General features: G+C 41.5%; 2 protein-coding genes across 7 annotated transcripts in view; one reads left to right on the top strand and one right to left on the bottom strand.

The window, feature by feature from the left end:
* The window catches only part of NSL1 (NSL1 component of MIS12 kinetochore complex), a 38,158-nt gene extending 35,946 nt beyond the window's left edge, over positions 1 to 2,212 (bottom strand). For both annotated transcript variants that reach the window (XM_026001082.2, XM_026001083.2), the window contains exon 1: positions 1,808 to 2,212. In XM_026001082.2, coding sequence (XP_025856867.2) covers positions 1,808 to 2,212 — 405 coding nt within the window. The remainder of the gene's footprint in view (positions 1 to 1,807) is intronic.
* TATDN3 (TatD DNase domain containing 3) lies at positions 2,152 to 20,797 on the top strand. Of its 5 annotated transcripts, none has more exons than XM_026001087.2 (10): positions 2,152 to 2,276; positions 4,500 to 4,532; positions 5,415 to 5,488; positions 5,689 to 5,773; positions 8,473 to 8,535; positions 9,771 to 9,880; positions 10,046 to 10,101; positions 12,373 to 12,485; positions 19,214 to 19,291; positions 20,073 to 20,797. In XM_026001087.2, exons 1-10 carry the CDS (start codon positions 2,211 to 2,213, stop codon positions 20,214 to 20,216), a joined length of 822 nt encoding a protein of 273 aa, XP_025856872.1. In that variant the 5' UTR covers positions 2,152 to 2,210; the 3' UTR covers positions 20,217 to 20,797. The 5 variants fall into 5 exon arrangements, with proteins under 5 accessions (XP_025856872.1, XP_025856871.1, XP_072589409.1 ...); XM_026001086.2 differs by having other exon boundaries at positions 19,211 to 19,291; XM_026001089.2 differs by lacking the exon at positions 2,152 to 2,276 and adding an exon at positions 2,553 to 2,824 and having other exon boundaries at positions 19,211 to 19,291.
* Positions 20,798 to 22,600: the final 1,803 nt, after the last annotated feature.

The raw sequence follows: 22,600 nt of genomic DNA, 5'->3' as shown, positions 1-22,600 counted from the left end.
ATAAATTAGGCTTTAACCTAATTAAAGCCTCTGCCTTTTATCTGCTTTTAATATAAAACACAAATGAATTCCCTGGTAGTTTAAGCCTTCAAACCTTTATCTTCTAATTCACTTTATCATTCATTAGATAAGGTATAACAGGTTAAGCCAAGCTCCTCTTTTTCTGTAATGTTCTAAGTAGGTCAGTACTTCCTAGAAAGGGGGAAATACTAGACAGATTTTTTTTTTTTTAAGATTTTATTTATTTATTCATAGAGACACAGGGAGGGAGAGAGAGGCAGAGACACAGGCAGAGGGAGAAGCAGGCACCACGCAGGGAGCCCGATGAGGGACTTGATCCTGGGTCTCCAAGATCAGGCCCTGGGCAGAAGGCGGCGCCAAACCACTGCGCCACGGGGGCTGCCCAGAAAGAGGGAAATACTAAAATCCTTTACGCAAAAAGTCTTTTCCCCCAAGAACTACTAATAATGTCCTGAGGTATGTCTCTATCCTTCCTTTCCTTGCACGAAGGCAGGAACAGCCTTATTGTATCCAAAACGGGAACACAGAATCGCTACCCAGGGGCTGTTTGTTTATTCTTCTTCCATTTGATTTATTTTTATTGTTTGCCCTGCGGTCATTCCCACTCGCAAGCGTGCTGCGTTATGAGCTTTTAAACTTTTTCTTCCTACACATAGATTGTATGCTTCCTTAAGGCAGGTACCAATGCTTCAATAATATGTTGTGTCTTTCCTAAAAAAAAAAAAAAAAAAAAAAGAGGGGATCCCTGGATGGCTCAGCGGTTTGGCACCTCGGCAGGGCGTGATCCTAGAGACCCGGGATCGAGTCCCACGTCGGGCTCCCTGCATGGAGCCTGCTTCTCCCTCTGTCTCTTGTGAATAAATAAATAAAATCTTTAAAACAAAACAGGGCAGCCCAAATGGCTCAGCGGTTTAGCACCGCTTTCAGCCCAGGGCGTGATCCTGGAGACCCGGGATCGAGTGCCACGTCGGGCTCCCTGCATGGATGGAGCCTGCTTCTCCCTCTGCCTGTGTCTGTTCCTCTGTGTGTGTGTGTGTGTCTCCCATGAATAAATAAATAAAATCTTAAAAAAACAAAAACAAAACAAACCCTAGCTTCTTCAGAGCTTTGCAAAAGATGTGAGTAAGGAAGGGGGAAAAGGTTACGAGGGCCGGTGAAGTTACTAACCGAGACAGCATCCTTACCCACTTTAGACTTGTAGGGAAAATGTTCCCACGGGCTTTACAGGAAGCCCTAAAACAGGCAAAAAGGAAAGACCGAACCGCTAGCGCGGTGCCCGGCTGAGTTCCAGGATTATTATTATTATTACCCTTTCCCGGAAAATTCCTGCTAGAGTCTGCGTCTGCCCTGCCCAGCAGGGGGGCCACTAGCCAGCCACTTTCTGAGGTTCCCGAGGTCTTAAAAGGCGGCCCCAAGGGAGATGGGCTCTAGGTTCGAGCAGCTTAGCACGAACAGAAGAATCATAGAAGACCGCGTTCGTTTTTTTGTTGTTTTTTTTTTATCATCACAAATTAAAACGGCATCTTGGATAGGGCGGGCTCCATAAAGCATGACATTAATTACACTTTTTTTTTTTTTTTCCCCTTCCCGTAATTTCCGGTTACAGGCTCAGCTCGCCCCTCTCCGTTCCCACCGGCCGGCGCGGGTCCGAGCCGTTCCTAAGACCCGGATGACGCCGCGGCAGCTATTCCGCCTCCCCCCGCGTTTCTCGGGCCGCCTCGGTGAGCCCAGAGCCCGGCGCAGGGGGAAGGGGGTGACGAGGCCGGAGACGGCTACGCGCCCGTACCCACTGCACATCCCGCAGCGCAGGCCCCCGAATCTCCTCCGGCAGCGCGTCCCCGAGCTTGTCCACGAAGCGGCCGCACAGTTCTACCATTTCCGTCACGGCCCGCTTCGACGTGCAGCGCACCCGGCAGTCCTCCGGGGAGCTGGCGGCGACCGACGCCCCGTCGTCCGGCCGCGCCTCTCTCTCCACGTCCCGCGGACGGGAAGGGACCCCCGACACGGGAGCCCCCGCCATCTTTCCAGTTTGAACCGCGGGCGGGAACTCTGGGAGCGGAAAGGCGGGCTGGGGGGGGGCGGGGGAAGGGGGGCGGGAAACACGCGTCCGGCCGGAAACGCGAGCCGCCGCAGCCGCAGCGTTCCGGCTGCGGCTCCCGGGAGAGTGGAGCGCGGCGGTGGCTGCGGCCATGGGGGCGGCGGGCGGCGGGGCGGTGGACTGTCACTGCCACCTCTCGGCCCCGGACTTTGACAGCGTATGTAAGGGCGAGGCCCGGCCTGCGGGAGCGGGGAGGCCCCCAGTCCTTTCCCTCCAGGTTATTTTTTTCTCTCTACCCTTCGGACCAGGCCTCGCATCCTCCCAGGCCCCAGCTCGTGGCCCTGAGTGACTTGCTCCTAACTTCCCTACTTGACCTCGGTCACCCCGATGTTCCCTTCCGATCCTGAAGAGCGAAGCCCGCCATCTCTGCGCGGCTTTTATTTGGCCTTCCCGTTTCCGAGAGGGTTTCCCCACCCCCCACCGGCCTGTCGGTGCCTGGCCTGGCCTAGCATCCACTTTTCCCGGAAAAAGTGTGCTTTCGGGCGCTTTAGCCGCGCACCGTGCGCTCCGGGCCTCGTGGGGGACAGAAGCAGGCCGAGGAGGACACACAAAATCAGACTTAAAACCAAGTGCTTTACGCGCTGCCCTGGAAACCCTGGAGCTGGTATTAGACAATGAAGAGCAGAGTCTCTCAAGGGGGAAAACCTCTCCAGAGGTGACGCCGAAGCTGGAACTGGAAGGGCAAAGGGCCAGCCGGGCGAGATGGTGGGTGTCTTGCAGACTCCAGACAGCGTGGGATTTGGCTAGCTGGAGCCTGATGAGCTGGAGAGGGAGCCCTTGACTAGAGGTTTGCAGGGGGTAGGTGAGGTAGGTAAGGACAGTGTGAATCCAGTAAAGGGGTTTTTTTCTGTTTGCTTGTTTAAGGGATAGCGACAAGATATGATTTCGATTTAAAAACCATTTTGCGGGACACCTGGGTGGCTCAGTGATTGAGCATCTGCCTTGGGTCCAGGGCGTGATCCTGGAGACCCGGGATCAAGTCCGGCATCCGGCTCCCTGCATGGAGCCTGCTTCTCCCTCTGCCTGTGTCTCTGCCTCTCTCTGTGTCTCTCATGAATAAATAAATAAAATCTTAATAAAAAAAAAAAAAAACATTTTGCTGGGACCCTTAGGTGGCCCAGTGGTTGAGTGTCTGCCTTCTGCTCAGGGCATGATCCCAGGGTCCTGGAATCCAGTCCTGCATCAGGTTCCCTGCAGGGAGCCTGCTTCTCCCTCTGCCTGTGTCTCTGCCTCTCTCTCTCTCTCTGTGTGTGTGTATTCTCTCTCATGAATAAATAAATAAATTCTTTAAAAAAAAAACAAACCATTTTGCTGTTGGAGAGCAAATGTAGACCTTAGAAAACCAATTTGGAGGCTTTTGCTGTATGTAGACAGGAGGTGATGGTGGTTGCAGGGGAGTTTGAGAAAAGCGGATGGATTCAGTGTGTGTCTTTTTTTAAATATTTATTTATTCATGGGGGGGGGGGGGAGGAGAGACACAAGCAGAGGGAGAAGCAGGCTCCGTGCAGGGAGCCTGACATGGGACTCGATCCCAGGTCTCCAGGATCACGCCCTAGGCCAAAGGCGGCACTAAACCACTGAGCCACCCGGGCTGCCCTCAGTGTGTGTTTTAGAGATAGACTCAATGGTATGGGGTAAGAAATTGGATGTGGAGAGGGAAGGAAAAAAAGGACATCATGCTGTAGGGAGGATGGTGGTGCTGTTTACTGAGGAGGGAAGATTGAGACTGGGGAGGGCAGATAAAAGGAATAGGTTTGTAGAGACAGCTGTGTTTAGTACATGTTTAAGCCTAATATCCATCCAAGTGGAAATGCCCTGTATTCATTTTTAAACGTCAGTCTTGGGCTTAGGAGAGAATTCTAGGCTGGAGATCAAAACTGGGGACTCATTAGCATAATGATGGTATTAAAACCTGTGGATGAGATCACCTGGGGTGTGTAGGGAGAGAGGAGCACAGGGTCCTGAAATCTGATGGAGGAGAGAGCCAGCTAAGGAGACTGGAATTAGCAGCTAGTGGAGGGTGGTGTTTGCAGGAGAGGGGTATTGCAGAAGCCAAGAGTGGGAAGTATTTCAGGAAAGGAGTGAACGGGTGAGGGCTTCTTAATGCTCCTGATGGATAGAGTAAGAGGAGGACAGAGAAATGTCCTTTATATAATTTACAATAACAGTTTCTGTTTTAGTGGAGTAGGAAGAGAAGCCAGATTTTAGTGAGAGCAAGGAAGAGTAAGCAAAGCGAGTCAGTGTAGCTCTTCACATTCTATCACACTGTTCCTTGCCATTGTTGTCATTCTTTATGGCTCCTTGACTACGTTGATAGACACTTCCAAAGAGCAGTTACTTATTCATCTAAAATAATTGTGATTACTTATGCTCATTTTAGGATCTGGATGATGTGTTGGAGAAAGCCAAGAAAGTAAGTCAATATCTATAGTTGCCCTCTGTTTCAAGGTAGAACAGCTTGAAATTTAGATACATTATGCTTATCTTGCTTTGTTAATAATAAGTAGCATTAATTAACTGTATAGTATATGCCAGGCTGAGCTAAGCCCTCTCTGTTCGTTATCTCATTTAATGTTTGGCAGCATCCGTATGAAGAAGCTACTATTTTATAGCCAACCATTACCCACTTGATAGAGAAGGAAATTCAGGCCTAGAGATTTACTTACCTGAAGATACACTGCTAGTAAAATGATACGGACAAGATAGTCTGAATCCAAAACCTGTCCTCACAGCTAGTGCGCTTACCAGTTACATGGAACAAATTGATTTATCTGTCACTTCCTAAAGGAGCGTTATTCCAGCGATCTTGGAGAAATTACAAGTTTTCTAAGACGTTTTGATTTGTTTCAGAAAAAAAGTTACTAATTTTTATTTAACTATTATTTTGTAGCCTTCCCTTAAAGTGATAGAAATGGTTGCCAATACGTTATTACATACACAGCCATCATTCAATATGGCAGCTTTATTAGGAGCATGGGCTCTGGAATTACACAGGCATAATGATCTTGAGAAAGTTATTTGACTCCATCCAAAACTCTTTCCCGACCTATATGATGAAGTACAGCAATGCCTACCTCATAGGGTTTGTGTAGATTGAGGTAATGAGGTAATATTTATATTCACTGAACGTAGTGCCTGAAACATAATAAGTACTCAGTGAAAGCCATCATGGTTATATTGATGGAGTATAAGTGAGCAAGAATAACTTAAAGTACAGAAGACTTTAAATTTCTCTTCAGTTATGTTAGATGTAGATTGTTTGAGATTCTAACTGTTCTGTTCATTTTTGTTTCAGGCCAATGTTATGGCTCTTGTGATGGTTGCTGAACATTCAGGAGAATTTGAAAAGATTATGCAGCTTTCAGAAAGGTGCTACTCCTCATCAAGAATTTAAAGAGTTGCTAATAAGGTTGCAGTTAGTAGGTCATATTTATACTATCAAAGATCATCCATTTTTAAAGAAAATCACATCAACATAGCTCTAAAAAATTCTTTCATGTTTGTTCTTTAGTGTAACATTGTCTAGTACTTTAATATTCCTGCTTTCTTAATGTGTTGTACATTTTTAGGTATAAGGGCTTTGTCCTGCCATGCTTGGGTGTTCATCCTGTTCAAGGAGTTTCACCAGGAGACCAAAGAAGTGTCACATTAAAGGTAAAAGTTGTATAAAACAAAAATCATTAAAAAAGTGATACCTTTTGACTCAGTAATGCTCCTCTTTCTGATTATATTTTAAGGCAATAATCCAGAAGAAGGAAATACTACCTTTCACAAAGGTGTTTGTTGCAGCATTATTTGTAGTAGAGAAAAAAACAGAAATAGCCTCAAGGCTCGGAAATAAAGGAAAAAATTAACTTGTAGAGTGTTAAATATATGTATTCACTGAATGCATGTATGGAAAATGAGAACTATAAGGTTTATTTTATGTAGCAATGAGGAAAATGTTTATAGTGTAATACAGAGAGAAAAGCAGGATGCCAAATTGTTTACTCCCTAGTTGTAACATCCGTGTAAAAATACATTCAATGAGGAAAGGACTAGAGAGAAAAAGACAGAAATTACATTAGCTGGGTTGCCTGGTTGGCTCAGTTAGTTAAGCATCTGCTTGTGGCTCAGGTCATGATCCCAGGGTCCTGGGATCAAGCCCTGCATTGGCCTCCCTGCTCAACGGGTAGTCTGCTTCTCCCTCTACCTCTCCCTCAGCTCATGCTCTCTTGTGCGTTCTCTCTCTCTCTCTCTCTCTCTCAAATAAATAAATAAAACCTTAAAAAAAAAAAAAAGAAATAACATTAGCTGTAATGATCAAGTAGAATTATGAGTCACTTGTTTTCACGTCTTTTTTACCATGTCGTCATACTGCTTTGGCAAAAAAAGTGATAAAATATCTAGAAAAAGGAAGATACAAATTTATAGATGTAGTACCCTAAGGGGACAGATGAGTTCAAGTACACAGTATCTTCTTGAACGTTAAACCCTCTCTAAAGGAAATCTCTTGATCTATTAAACTGCACTGCTTTAATACCGGCTCTAAAAAAAAAAAAATCCTACCTATAAGATCTCACTGAGTCATAATAGCCAATATGTCTCATATTTCAGACTTGCCTCCTGACTCAGAATCAGGAAGATACAGTTTCTTAAGAGTTTTATTACAAAATGGGATTGATAGCCAACCCCCATTTGGAAGAAGTGAAGACTTTTTGTTGCCTATGAATAAATTAAAATACAAGGTCTTTCATATTTTATAAAAATGAATCTGTATTCATACATTAGAATACCCCAGGTAGCTCTATTTTGAAACAAAAGTGCTTTTAATTCACTTCAGGTAAAAATAAATATTTGTCCTGGTAGTTTTCCTGAATTATTCTCCTAATATGATAAAATTAGCTAAATTGCCGGAGAGATACGGTTCTCAAAATGTAGGGGATCATAGCAAGACAGCATTTCTTTCATTTATATAGAGATTTATATGAATAGGCATTCATTTAGTTAGGCAGCAAGGGGATCCCGGGCGGCTCAGAGGTTTAGCATCTGCCTTTGGCTCAGGGTGTGATCCTGGAGACCCGGAATCGAGTCCCACGTCGGGCTCCCTGCATGGAGCCTGCTTCTCCCTCTGCCTGTGTCTCTGCCTCTCTGTGTCTCTCATGAATGAATAGTTAGTCAGCAAGTGTTTAGTGAGCGCCTACTGAATTCTAAGCACTGCTCTAAGCACTATAGAGAGGGAAATCCCTCTCATGGAAGCTAGATTCTAGTTGGGGGCAGACAGACAATCAACAATTAGTTACAAGAACAGGTAAACTTTAGATAGTACCCAGTGCTTTAAAGACGAAAGATAATGTGATAGGGATTGTGGATGTTGGTTTTCCTGTGTCCAGAAGCATAATTATAAAATCTCCTGCTGCTTCTGTTTTACCTCCTTTTTCTTAATTCTTCTTTGTTCTGATTATCCACAATAGACATTCTTAACAATTTACATATCCTAAGACTAAAACCCTCAAAGTAGTTTAAAAGATACCTAGAAGCAAACTTTCCATATATTTGTCTTTGCCTTATCTTACAAGGGAACCCTCACAGAGTGAATTCTCTTTAAGTGGAAATAGTAATATCATGGAAACTAATGGTAGTTACTTCAATAGTTGACAAACAAGCATATTTGTGATAATTAATGTTTACACTCTTGAATTGTTAGGACAAAAATAGGCTAAGCAGGATTATAAAGACAAAAGGAATCAGTGAAAATAGTGAAGAGGATGTATGAGATTATTGCTATTAAAAAACTTAAAAACCATTAGCATCCTAAGAGGAGGACATAACACAGTGCACTCCCAGAAAGCTGAGTTACAAAGGTGACTACCTGTTGGCTTTCTTTTCTCTTGGTCACCTATTCCAGGAGGAAATCCAAATCAGTCCTACATGTTAGGAAATTCCTCCTAAATATTAGGTAGTGTTTAAGTGGGAACTTCTCTTTTTTTTTTTTTTTTTTTTTGAAGATTTTATTTATTCATGAGAGACACACAGAGAGAGAGACAGAAACATAGGCAAGAGGGAGAAACAGGCTCCTCACAGGGAGCCCAGTGCAGGACTTGATCCCCAGACCTGGAATCACACCCTGAGCCGAAGGCAGACACTCAACCGCTGAGCCCCCCAGGGGTCCATATGAGATGTTTCTACTCAAATTTCCAAATAGGACTCACTGTTACAGAAGGATGACTATCACTACTTCTTCAACTGGTTAAAGGTATTGAATGTATGTAAAGGATCCAGTATAGTATAATGCCTGGCATATAAAAGTGTTATCTAAAGTATCAGTTCCCTTACCCTTCTGTTTAAACAAATTTACCTTTTTTTTCTCCCAGGATTTGGATGTAGCTTTGCCCATTATGGAGAATTATAAGGATCAATTGTTGGCAATTGGAGAGGTAACATCAAATAGCTGATCAAATGACTTCTAATCTAGACTTTCATATGATATATAAATATAATCTTCAGTTCACTATTGGTGATTATAACTGACTTAGATAATTATATTCACCTCATTTAGCTGGATAATAATTTGTCAGTATTTCCTCAATAAGCAAAAGCACTTGGAGACAAAAAATAGAAAGCCCCACCATAGACTTATGTTAATGGAAGAAAACTACTTTATTAGCATTTCTGTGTACTTTGTTCTTTTTTTTTTTTCCTTTTCTTAAATAGAGTCATCTCTGTAGTTAGTTAACGTAGTATGTACAAACATACACTAAGTAGGCATGGGCAGCCTGGGTGGCTCAGCAGTTTAGCACCGCCTTCAGCCCAGGGCGTGATCCTGGGGACCCAGAATCGAGTCCCACGTCAGGCTCCATGCATGGAGCCTGCTTCTCCCTCTGCCCATGTCTCTGCCTCTCTCTCTCTCTGTTTCTCATGTTAAGTAAATAAAGTCTTTAAAAAAAAAAAAAAAGGCTAGAATTTGTTGGGGTGCCTGGCTGGCTTAGTTGCTGGAGCATGTGACTCTTGATCTCAGGGTTCTAAGTTGCAACCCCACACTGCACATAATGCTTACCTAATAAATAAATTAAATATTTTTTTAAAAATAGGCTAGAATTTGTAATAAACATTTTTTATTTAATATACAGTTGTAAAACATTTTTATCACTTAAAATAAACTCCACTTTTAATCAAATACAAAAGATAACACTTAAATTTAGAATATAGACCATAGCAATATCTGCCAAAATAGTATCAAAGAAAACAGTCATTTATAATCTTCACTGTCCAATGTAGTAACCACATACAGCTGTTCAGCACTTGAGATGTGACTGGTCCAAAATGAGATATGCTATAAATATAAAACACACAGGATTTCAAAGTCTTAGTACCCAAAAAAAAAGAGAAAATAAATAATGCAATCATTTTTATATTGATTTTGTGTTGAAATAATATTACTATATAATAATAATGATTTGGATGTATGGATTAAATAAAATACATCATTAAAATTAATTTCACCTGATTCTTGTTACTGTTTTTAATGTGGCTACTAGAAAATATAAAGTTATATATGTGGCATGCACGTATGGCTCCTATCATATTTCTCTAGGACAGCACTGCTCCATAGTACGTCTTTTGAATTTATTGAGCCATAAACATGTAAATCTGTTATATTTTTCTACTACAGGTGGGACTAGATTTCTCCCCCAGATTTGCTGGCACTGATGAGCAGAAGGAAGAGCAACGACAAGTCCTAATCCAACAGGTCCAGTTAGCCAAGAGATTAAATTTGCCTTTGTAGGTTAATTAATCAATCTTCTTTTTATATTAATAGCTGTAGAACAAATTAATGGTTCTCCTAATATGGAGCTCTGCATTTCTTTTTCTCTGAATTACTTTAATAGAACAGAAATAATGCTTTCAGATTAAGAACCTAAAAGGAATTTTTTTGTTGTTAAACAGAAATGTTCACTCACGCTCTGCTGGAAGACCCACCATCAGCCTCTTAAATGAGCAAGGTATTTAGGTTCTGAAAAGAATGGGCCTAATATTTAAGTTTGATGGTTCCACTCCATTTTCTCATAGAATAAACCATGTTTCAATTTGATTTCTAAAAGGGAAGGGAGGGATCCCTGGGTGGCGCAGCAGTTTGGCGCCTGCCTTTGGCCCGGGGCGCGATCCTGGAGACCCGGGATCGAATCCCACATCGGGCTCCCGGTGCATGGAGCCTGCTTCTCCCTCTGCCTGTGTCTCTGCCTCTCTCTCTCTCTCTCTGTGACTATCATAAATAAAAATTAAAAAAAAAAATTAAAAGGGAAGGGAATGGGGCAAGGGTGGAGGTGTAAATCAACTAAGGTGATTTTGTAAGTTAGCCTACTTTCAAGTGTTTTGATGATCTTTAGAAGGCCAGCATAAAGCAAATGAAAAATTGGATCAAATAATTTATATTCCTTAATTTAAAAATCAACAGCTCCGGGATGCCTGGGTGGCTCAGCAGTTAAGCACTTCTACCTTCCACTCATGGTGTGATCCTGGATTTCAGGGATCGAGTCCCACATTGGCTCCCTGCATGGAGCCTGCTTCTCCCTCTGCCTATGTCTCTGCCTTTCTCTCTGTGTGTCTTTCATGAATAAATAAATAAAATCTAAAAACAAAACAAAACCCATTTTTAAAAAATTAAATAAAAATTAAAAAATAAAAAAAATAGGGACACCTGGTGGCTCGGGGTGTGATCCCAGAGTTACAGGATCGAGTCCTGCGTTGGGCTCCTGCATGGAGCCTGCTTCTCCTCCCTCTGCCTGTGTCTCTGCCTCTCTGTATGTCTCTCTCATGAATAAATAAATAAAATCTTAAAAAAAAAATCGGAGCCATCGATTTATTTTTTTTTTATTTTTTATTTTTTTAAGATTTTATTTATTCATGAGGGACACAGAGAGAGAGGAAGAGACACAAGCAGAGAGACAAGCAGGCTTCATGCAGAGAACCAGATGTGGGACTCGATCTCGGGACTCCAGGATCACGCTGTGGGCTGAAGGCAGATGCTAACCCTCTGAGTCACCCAGGTGTCCCAACAGCTCCAATTTTTTAATCAGCTTAACCACCTGATTAATGGGAGGAAAAAACAAACCAGAGATGGGTTACTTACTGTCTTGCATGTTTTCTGGCTGCTGCTTCAGAAAATGTTATTATGCAGGTTGTGGCCATCATACCTAAAATATAGTCATCTTGATCAGTTGCTCTAAAGTAAAAACATATCTTATTACTTTTCAGACTTTTTAAAATGTCATCCACAGTAAGAAATATACTTTGAGTTGCAATATATACACATATGTATTGTTTTTGGTACTAAGAGGTTATTTTGAGACTTAGTATATATACATACAGAAATCTGACCAAGGGATCCCTGGGTGGCACAGCGGTTTGGCGCCTGCCTTTGGCCCAGGGCGCGATCCTGGAGACCCGGGATCGAATCCCACATCGGGCTCCCGGTGCATGGAGCCTGCTTCTCCCTCTGCCTGTGTCTCTGCCTCTCTCTCTCTCTGTGACTATCATAAATAAATAAAAATTAAAAAAAAAAAAAAAATCTGACCAAGTTTGAGAAGCAGTATTATCTATGTGTATGTTCAGATAGGCATATATAAATATGTGCACATACATATATGCAGACACACATATAAGCATATGCTGGTAGGTCGTGACCCACTAAATTGATTTCATAATTCATTTATGACTGTAACCCATTAATGATCACACCTACCATTTGAAAAAAACAGTATCAAATAGTAAAGTAAATGTAATTGCAACTAGAAAGCAGTGTGTTTCTCAGTGATGAGAATCACTGGAATTACTGAGAATATGATTTTTATGATTACTGAGCAGCTATCCGGTAAGAACTGGAGGTGACTGTGAAGCCAGCCCTGATTATTGAGTCTCTGAGTCATTGAGCATCCTGTTTCTTCTTTCACTAGCATTTTTTTTTTTTTAAGATTTTATTTATTTATTCATGAGAGACACAGAGAGGCAGAGACATAGGCAGAGGGAGAAACAGGCTCCATGCAGGGAGCCTGACGTGGGACTCAGTCCCAGGTCTCCAGGATCACGCCCTAGGCTGAAGGCGGCACTAAACCGCTGAGCCACCGGGGCTGCCCCACTAGCATTATTATTAAGGATAATTCACTGCTTAAAAACCTGGTAGGAACAATAACTTGACAGTTTATAAACTTTTAGAAAAGGTTTGATGGTATAAGAGATTTTTTTCTTTTTTTTTAAAGATTTTTTTCTTTAAATAGGTGCTGACAAAGTGCTTCTGCATGCATTTGATGGTCGGCCATCTGTAGCCATGGAAGGAGTAAAAGCTGGGTACTTCTTCTCAATTCCTCCTTCTGTTATAAGAAGTGGACAGGTAAGTTATTGCTTAACTAAGCCTCATTGTATGCTTTGTGAAATACAAATATGAGCTTATGTTACACACTTGTAATACTATTCCAGTTACATTACAAAAATTAATCATAGGTCCCTACCTCACACTTACATGAAAATTAACTCAAAAATGGATCAAAGACCTAAATATAAGAGCTAAAATTTATAAAACTATTAGAAGAAAACAGATCGAAATATTGTAACCTTGAAATAGGCAGTGGCTTCTTAGATATGATATCAAAAGCACAAGCAACCAAAGAAAAAAAATAAATTGGACATCATCAAAACTTAAAACTTCCACAATAAAACAACTTTTCAACTTTAATTTTTTTTTAAGATTTTATTTATTTATTTATTTATTTATTTATTTATTTATTTATTTGAGACACAGAAGGCAGAGACACAGGCAGAGGTAGAAGTAGGCTCCCCACAGAGAGACCAATGTGGGAATCGATCCCTGAACTCTGGGATCACACCCTAAGCCAAAGGCAGACGCTCAACTGCTGAGCCACCCAAGCATCCCCATCTTTTGAACTTTTATGCTTCAAAGACACTATCAAGAAAATGAAAAGATAACCCACAGAATGAGAAAAGGCATTTGCAAATTATATCTGATAAGAGTCTAGTATCCAGAATTTATAAAACACTATTACAGCTCACCAACTAAAAAGACAAATATATGGGGGGCCTAGGTGGCTCAGTTGGTTAAGCATCCAACTTTTGGTTTCAGCTTAGGTCATGGTCTCCGGGTGGTGGAATTGAGCCCTGCATCAGGTTCTGTGCTCAGCAGGGAGTCTGCTCAAGTTTCTCTCTCTCAAAAAAAATAAAAAATAAAAAAAATAAAAAGCTTCTCTCTCTCTCTCCTTCTTCCTCTTCCCCTCCCACTCACACTGTCCCTCTCTCTTTCAAATAAGTAAATCTTAAAAAAATATATATTGGATGTTGTCAAGTTTTTTTTTCTTTTTATTTATTTATTGTTTTAAGATTCTTTTTATTCGTGAGAGACACACAGAGAGAGAGACAGAGACATAGGGAGAGGCAGGAGAAGCAGGCTTCCTCCTGGGAGCCCGATGTGGGACTCTGTCCTAGACTAGGATAATGTCCTGAGCCAAAGGCAGATGCTCAACCACTGAGCCACCCAGGCTCTTTTTAAAGAAACTTTATTTCTATCAACCTAATTTCCATTTTTTGTTTGTCAAATGTTTGTTCTGCCTCTACTGAGATGATCATATTTGTTTTATTTTCTTGGCCTGTAAACTGTATTGATTGATTTTCTAATGTTGAACCAACCTTGTATTTTTTGGGTAAATTCTGCTTGGTCATGATCTAGACATACCTCAGTGATGGTACGAGTTCAGTTCCACAGTGCTGCAACAAAGCAAATATCACTGTAAAGCAAATCAGATGAGTTTTTTGGTTTCCCAGTGCATACCTATACCGTAGTCTATTAAGTGTGCAATAGCACTGTGTCTAAAACAACAATGTACATACCTTAATTTAAAAGTTTTTATTGTGGGGCGCTAGGTGGCTCAGTCAGTTAAGTGTCCCAACTTTTGATTTCTCTTTTTTTTTTTTTTTTTAAGATTTTATTTATTCATGAGAGACAGAGAGAGAGAAAGAGAGGCAGAGACACAGGCAGAGGGAGAAGCAGGCTCCATACAAGGAGCCCGATGTGGGACTTGAACCCAGGTCTCCAGGATCACACCCCGGGCTGCAGGTGGCACCAAACCGCGGTGCCACCGGGGCTGCCCCCAACTCTTGATTTCAGTCAGGTCATGGTCTCATGGTCATGGGATCTGACCCTTTTTGGGGCTCCATATTCAGTACTGAGTCTGCTTCACATTCTTTCTCTCTCTCCGTCTGCCCCTCTCAGCTGGTATGTGCTCACCCTCTCTCAAATAAATAGATAATTTTAAATAAATACATGTATTTTATTATTAAAAAATGCTAACCATCATCTGAGTTTTCAGTGAATCATAATCTTTTTGCTGGTGGTTGTCATGCCTTAATGCTGATGGTTGCGGACTGTTCAGGGTGGTGGTTGAAAAAAGCTAGGGTGGCTGTGGCAATTTCTTTTTTTTCTTTCTTTTTTTGGGGGGCAATTTCTTAAAATAAGACAACGATGAAGTTTGCAGCATCCATTGACTCTTCCTTTTTTTTTTTTTAAAGATTTTATTTATTTATTCATAGAGATGCAGAGAGAGAGAGAGAGAGAGAGGCAGAGACACAGGCAGAGGGAGAAGCAGGCTCCACGCAGAGAGCCTGACGTGGGACTTGATCCAGGGTCTCCAGATCACGCCCTGGGCTGCAGGAGGCGCTAAACCACTGTGCCACCGGGGCTACCCGATTCTTCCTTTCATGAATGATTTCTCTGTAGCATGTGATGCTCCTTGATAGCATTTTGGCTACAGAACATTCAAAATTGGAGTCAGTCCTTTTAAACCCTGTCACTGCTTTATCAACTAAGTTTATATAATATTCTAAATATTTTGTTGTTATTTCAACAATCTTCACTGCATCTTCACCAGGAGTAGATTGTATCTCAAGAAACTACTTTCTTTGCACACACATAGGAAATGACATCTCATTCATTCAAGTTTTATTGTGAAATTGCAACAGTTTATTCACATCTTCAGGTTCCACTTTTTTTTTTTTTAAGATTTTGTTTATTCATGAGAGACACTGAGAGAGAGAGAGAGGCAGAGACACAGACAGAGGGATAAACAGGCTCCATGCAGGAAGCCTGATGTGGGACTCGATCCTGGGTCTCCAGGATCACACCCTGGGCTGAAGGCGGCGCTAGACCACTGAGCCACCTGGGCTGCCCCAGGCTCCACTTCCTAATCCAGTTTTCTTACTATTTCTACCACATCTGTAGTTACTTTCCTGACTGAAGTCTTGAACCCTTCAAAGTCTAGGAGAGTTGGAATCACCTCTTCCAAACTCCTGTTACTGTTGATATTTGGACCTCTTCCTGTGACTTACAAATGTTCCTAATGGCATCTAGAATGGCAAATCCTTTCCAGAAGGTTTTCAGTTTACTTTGCCCAGATCCATCCAAGGAAACACTATCTATGTGATACTAACTGTAGCCTCACAAAATGTATTTCTCACAATAAGACTTGAAAGTCGAGGTTTTTCCTTGATCTACAGACTGCAGAATGGATGTTGTGTTAGCAAGCACAAAAACAACGTTACTCTCTATACATCTCCCGTCAGCGCCCTTGGATGACTAGGTGTGTTGTCAATGAGCAGTAATAATTTCGAAGGAATTTTTTTTGTCTGAACAGGGGACTTAATATTTATCAAATCATATTGTAAAAAAAAAAATCGTATTGTAAACAGATGTGGCTGCATCTGAGCTTTATTGTTCCATTTATAGAGCACAAGCATAATAAGTTTAGCATTATTTGTAAGGGCCCTAGGAGTTTTGAAATGGTGAGTAAACATTGGCTTCAGCTTAAAGTCAACCAGCTGCATTAGCACCTAACAAGAGAGTCAGCCTCCCCTTTGAAGTTTTGAAGGCAGACATAGACTTTTTCTCTTTAGGTATGAAAGTCCTAGATGGCATTTTCATCCAATAAAGTGGTTCTGTCTACATTGAAAATGTGTTGTTTAGCATAGCCACCTTCATGAATTCTCTTAGCTAGATCTTCTGGGTAACTTGGTGCAGCTACTACATCAGCACTTGCTGTTCCACGTTGCACTTTGATGTTATGGAGATGGCTTCTTTCTGTAAATCTCATGAACCAACCTCTGCTAGCTTCCAGCTCTTCTTCTGTAGCTTCCTCACCTCTCTCAGCCTGCATAGAGTTGAAGGACTTTGTTCTGGATTGGGCTTTGGCTTAAGGGAAGGTTGTGGCTGGTTTGATCTTCATTCCAGACCACTCAGACTTTCTCCATATCAGTAATAAAGCTGTTTTGCTTTATTGTCTGTGTGTTCACTGAAGCAGCTCTTTTCATTTCCTTCAAGAACTTCTTTGTATTCACAACGCAGCAAACAGGCCCAAACTGGTCTCACTTACAGCTTATCTTTTTTTTTTTTTAACCAGGCTTAATCATTTCTAGCTTTTGATTCAAAATGAGATATATATGATTCTTCCTTTCCCTTGAACACTTAGAGGCCATTGTAGTGTTATTAGTTGGCTTAATTTCAGTATTGTGTGTCTCAGTAGGAAAGGGAGAGAGACAAGGAAATGGCTGGTGGATGGAACAGTCAGAACACACTCAATTTTTATCCATTAAATTTACCATCTTGGGGCAGCCCTGGTGGCTCAGCGGGTCTAGCGCCGCCTCCAGCCCAGGGTGTGATCCTGGAGACGGGATCGAGTCCCACATCAGGCTCCCTGCAAGGAGCCTGCTTCTCCCTCTGCCAGTGTCTCTGCCTCTCTCTCTGTGTGTGTCTCTATGAATAAATAAACAAAATGTTTAAAAAAAAAAGTTTACCATCTTTTATGGGCGCAGTTCATGGTGCTACAAAACAATCACAGTAGCAGCATCAAAGATCACTGATTATGGATCAGCATAACAAATAGAGTAACAATGAAATAGAAACAATGAAACATTTGAAATATTGCAAGAATTACTGAAATGTGATAAGGAGACAGGAAATGAGCAAATGCTGTTGGAAAAATGGTGCCCACAGACTTGCTCAATGCAGGGTTGCCACAAACCTTCAATTTGTAAAACAAAACAAAACAGAGAAACACATCAGTATCTTTGAAACGCAGTGAAACAAGGTGTGCCTATATATTATCCTTTTTATAGTTTCATTTTATAGTTTAAGGTAGAACTTTAGATTATTATTTTTTATTTTATTTATTTATTCATGAGAGAGAGAGAGAGTGGCAGAGACACAGGCAGAGGGAGAAGCAGGCTCTATGCAGGGAACCCGACGTGGGACTTCGTTCCCAGGTCTCCAGGGATCACACCCTGGGCTGAAGACGGCACTAAACTGCTGAGCCACCCGGGGCTGCCCTAGGTTATTTATTTAAAATCTTTTTTGAGGTGCTTGGATGGCTCAGTTGAGCATCTGCCTTCAACTCAGATCATGATCCCAGCATCCTGGGATCAAGCCCTATGGGGAGATTCCCTCCTCAGCTGGAAGCTTGCTTCTCCCTCACCACGCCACACACCCCTACTCCCCTGGCAAGCTCACTCTCTCTCAAAATAAATAAATACAATCTTTAAAAAAAAAAAAGTCTTTCCTATTTTGAGGGGCGCCTGGATGGCTCTGTCAGTTAAGCATCTGCCTTCAGCTCAGGTCCTGGGATCGAGCCCTGAGATTGGGCCCAACAGTTGGTCCGGGTTCCTCCTCACTGGAGAGTCAGCTTTTCCCTCTCCCTCTGCACCTCCCCCCACTCATACCCTTTCTCACTCTGTCTCTCTCTCAAATAAATACATAAAATATTTAAAAATAAATAAAATCTTTCTTATTTTCTAATGTAAACCTTTAATGCTATAGTTGCATTAGCTCTAGCCAGTTCTAGTAGTTAGAATCCACAGATTTTTGATTGATGGTGTATTTTCACTTTCTTTCAGTTTGAAATATTTTCTAATTTAACTTATGACTTCCTCTCTGACCATAGTGATTATTTCAAAGTGTTTTGCTCAATTTCCAAATACTTATGAGAACTTGTGGATATCTGCTTGTGTCTCTAAGTATGGATCCACCTCATCTTTGAAGTGATTGCATAGGGACCCCTGGGTGGCTCAGCGGTTTAGAGCCTGCTTCGGCCCAGAGCAAGATCCTGGAGACCCAGGATCGAGTCCCATGTCAGGCTCCCTGCATGGAGCCTGCTTCTCCCTCTGCCTGTGTCTCTGCCTCTCTCTCTCTGTTTGTGTGTGTGTGTGTCTTGTGAATAAATAAATAAATATATTTTTTAAAAAAATTTTTTTAAAAATAAAGTGATTGCATAATACTCCACAATGTGGATGTAACAATTTATTTTTTTTAAAGATTTTATTTATTCATGAGAGACACAGAGAGAGAGAGGCAGAGACATAGGCAGAGGGAGGAGCAGGCTCCACGCAGGGAGCCCGATGTGGGACTTGATCCTGGGACCCCAGGATCATGCCCTGGGCCAAAGGCAGGCACTAAACCACTGAGCCACCCAGGTGTCCCGTAACATAATTTATTTAATCATTATCTGAAGCAAAGGTTAAGTCATTTCTAGTTTTTCACTGTTATAAACAATGATTTAGTATTCAGACATAAAAAAGAATGAAATATTGCTATTTGCAACAAAATGGGTGGACCAAAAGAGTATTATGCTAAGTGAATCAAGTATCATATGATTTTACTTATATGTGGAATCTAAAAAACGAAACAAATGAACAAACAAAATCAAACAGACTCTTATAAGAGAACAAAGTGGTGGTTGCCAGAGGAAAGAGGGTGAGGAAATGGGCAAAATAGGTGAAGGGGGTTATTAAGAGGTACAAACTTTTCAGTTACAAAATAAGTTATGGTGTTGAAAAGTACAGCATAGGGAATATATTCAGTAGTACTGTAATAATCTTGTATGGTGACAGATGGCAACTACATTTATTGCGGTGAGCATTTAGTAATGTATGTAGTCAATTGAATATGAAAGCATGAATTTTAGGTTCCTACAGAGTAGTTTGCATTGGTACATGGGTTTAACGCAACTTTTTTTATCTTTGTGTCTCATGTTTTAAACTGACTGGCTTTCTCTTTTCTCTAAGAAGCAGAAACTTGTGAAACAGTTGCCTTTAACTTCAATTTGCTTAGAAACAGATTCACCTGCACTAGGACCAGAAAAACAGGTAAGTGATTATCTAATTCCTGCATTATTTAGATTGTATCTTTCTTTTGAGCTATTTTCAGTTTAGCTGTGTAATACAGTAGAATCCTATTTTAAAGCTTGGTTAAGAGGTTTTATTCATCATATAGCTGTTGTGCTCCAGCAAATATTACCAGATATTGGCCAGGTCTTAATTTACATAATAATGAGAGCCAGGACAGTATAGTGAAAAAGCTGTGTCTAAGTCAGAAAGACCTAGGTTCAAATCCTGTCTCTGGAGGCACCTGGCTGGCTTAGTCGGTTAAGTGTTTGCCTTCAGCTCGGGTCATGATCTCGGGATTGTGAGATTGAGTCCCTTGTTGGACTCCTTGCTGAATGGGGAATCTGCTTCTCCCTCTCCCTTTCCCTCTGCTTGTGTTCTCTCTCTCTCTCTCTTTCTCTCAAATAAATAAATAAAATCTAAAAAAAAAAAAAAAAAAAAATCCATCAGGTCAGGCAGGCAGATCACCAAGTGTCACCACCTGCAGGCTGCTTCATATGCTAGATGCCAGAACTTCAATGGTAATATGCCAGGGCTCTTCTCAAGAGAAATACTGACTTACAGCATTGTGGCTGTAGCTCTTAAGCTGAAGTTCAGGGCCTTCTCTGCCTTTCCTGCTTGCCTCCCCTAACATGACGTTAAAACAACAAAAACCAACTCATTGGTTTTTACCAACTCACATTGTTCTGTTTTATCTGTGGTCTCCAAGGTGGCTTCCCTTGAGTGTCATATCTCATTCACTTTCTGCTTTGTTCTGTTTCAGGTACGAAATGAACCCCAAAACATTTCCATTTCAGCAGAATATATTGCCAAGGTGAAGGGGATCTCAGTAGAAGAAGTTATAGAAGTGACAACACAGAATGCATTGAGACTGTTTCCCAAGCTTCATCAACTGCTCCAGAAGTAGCTGCAAAATCAAATCTGCTGCAGAGAACAGTATTTGAGAGAACGAAATGTTCTGAGTTAGAGTCTGAACCGAAGAAGCCATTATATAGGGATAATGAAGATTATAATTTTAGAGAAATATTTCTCCTAAAACCAGGCTAGGATCCTGAAACCCTGGGTTCTGATTCTACCTTGTGCTTCAATTAATGGGGTCCTAACAGGAGATTGAGAAACACCACTGCTTCTTACCTCACCCCACTTAGTAGAACCACCATATGAACTGAAACCATTTCTTCTGGCAAAGGAGGCTCCCCCAGGTAAGACATGAGCACTACTAGGACAGCTAACATTTGATCCTTTACCACCATAGGATTTATGTAGAAGATAATCATCTCATTTCATACACTGTCAGAGATCTATTTTCTGGATTTGTAAAACTGAGTTGTTAGTACTTTGAAGTGCTTCTTAAGAGGAAAATGTATAGGTTTTTGTATCAATCCTAGATTTTGACTTATTATGAGGCCAGTGGTTTGTGCGGCCATTGTTAAATGCCAAGCCCCAAGGTTTAGGTAATAATAAACTGAGTTTAAGTTCTAGTCTGAATTTTGTCGCATGTTTAAAATCTACATAGCTTTATTAAAATGTATCTATTTTTGCATGCAGTGATATTTTATATTTTTAAGTTTTAAAAACCTTGGCTGCAGGGACACCTGGGTGGCTCAGCAGTTGAGCATCTGCCTCTGGCTCAGGGCGTGATCTTGGGGTCCGGGATCCAGTCCCACATCACGCTCCTTATGAAGAGCCTGCTTCTTCCTCTGCCTGTGTCTCTGCCTCTCCCTCTCTGTGTCTCATGAATAAATAAAATCTTTTTTATTTTTTTATTTTTTTTTTTAAATTTTTATTTATTTATGATGGTCACAGAGAGAGAGAGAGAGGCAGAGACACAGGCAGAGGGAGAAGCAGGCTCCATGCACCGGGAGCCCGACGTGGGACTCGATCCTGGGTCTCCAGGATCGCGCCCTGGGCCAAAGGCAGGCGCCAACCGCTGCGCCACCCAGGGATCCTAATAAAATCTTTTTTAAATAAATAAATAAATTGAGGGCAGCCCGGGTGGCTCAGCGGTTTAGCGCCTGCTTCAGCCCAGGGCCTGACCCTGGAGTCCGGGATCGAGTCCCATGTCAGGCTCCTTGCATGGAGCCTGCTTTTCCCTCTGCCTGTCTCTGCCTCTCTTTCTCTCTGTCTCTCATGAATAAATAAATAAGATCTTAAAAAAATAAAAATAAAAATAAATATAAATTGAAAAATAAAAATGAATATCAACTCTTTTCTTTTGTTGTTACGTGACCAAGGGCTCATTTGATCACCTTGCTCCTAGTTCTGTCTCCTGCCTACTAGTTCATAATCCTCCACTGATCTCTTGTTGTCACGTTTCCTTCCTCTCTCCCAGATACTTCTAAACTGAACATAAAGAAGAGTCTTGTTTTTGGGTGCTTGAGCTACGTTCATACTTCAGAGTTGAATTTTTTTATTTGCCCTTTCTTTCTTTGGAGCTTTTGATTGAATATTTTGGAGTGACATGCATGAATTGACATTTCATTTACAGGATCTGACTAACTTACAAAGGGTTTCCAGAAACTGTTCTGTGCTTTTTAGACTTTAACTTTCCAATCACAAGCAAATCTCACTGTTCTTTTTATTTTATTTTTTCTTCACTGTCCTTTTAAAATTATGACAGTCTGGGGCAGCCCTGGTGGCTCAGCGGTTTAGCACCGCCTTCAGTCCGGGGCCTGATCCTGGAGACCTGGGATGGAGTCCCACATCGGGCTCCCTGCATGGAGCCTGCTTCTCCATCTGTCTGTATCTCTGCCCCTTTCTCTCTGTGTCTCTCATGAATAAATAAAGAAAATCTTAAAAAAAAAAAAAAAAAGAATAAAAATAAAAATAAAATTATGACAGTCTGTGCTAATAATTACAAAGTCACTCAAAAAGATAGAGTGGAAATAAATTAGATTATTTATTTATTTTCTCATGAGAGACACACAGAGGCAGAGACAGAGGCAGAGAGAGAAGCAGGCTCCATGCAGGGAGCCTGATTCAGGACCCCATCCCAGGACTCCAGGATCACAACCTGGGCTGAAGGCAGGCGCCAAACTGCTGAGCCACCCAGGGATCCCAAAATGAGATAATTTAGGGATTATCAGTGTTACAAGCTTAAACATGAGGCTCCAGGCAAAAACTTCCCAGTAGGCCCTCCTTATTTTTGGCTAATTCCATAGCAAGCTCATGTCCAAAAACAATGACTTCTTTGGTGAGCATCCTTATAATACATGAACAACCTGAGTAGTATTTATACCTTGCATGTTAAAACTGGTGCAAATAACATTTCCCAAGTTAATAGTTTAATAA

The sequence above is a fragment of the Vulpes vulpes genome, chromosome 13 (assembly GCF_048418805.1).
Source record: "Vulpes vulpes isolate BD-2025 chromosome 13, VulVul3, whole genome shotgun sequence".
NCBI classification, from domain to species: Eukaryota; Metazoa; Chordata; class Mammalia; order Carnivora; family Canidae; genus Vulpes; species Vulpes vulpes.
The sequence above is the reverse complement of the archived record's forward strand: the minus strand, read 5'-3'. Positions and strand labels throughout refer to the sequence as shown.

Bases quoted from the DNA above. Each gene is read 5' to 3' on its own strand.
- TATDN3 (XM_026001086.2), top strand. From the start codon at position 2,211: ATGGGGGCGGCGGGCGGCGGGGCGGTGGACTGTCACTGCCACCTCTCG. The intron at 4,533-5,414 runs GTAAGTCAATAT...TTTTTGTTTCAG, and splicing joins TGTTGGAGAAAGCCAAGAAA to GCCAATGTTATGGCTCTTGT. The intron at 19,292-20,072 runs GTAAGTGATTAT...GTTCTGTTTCAG, and splicing joins CACTAGGACCAGAAAAACAG to GTACGAAATGAACCCCAAAA.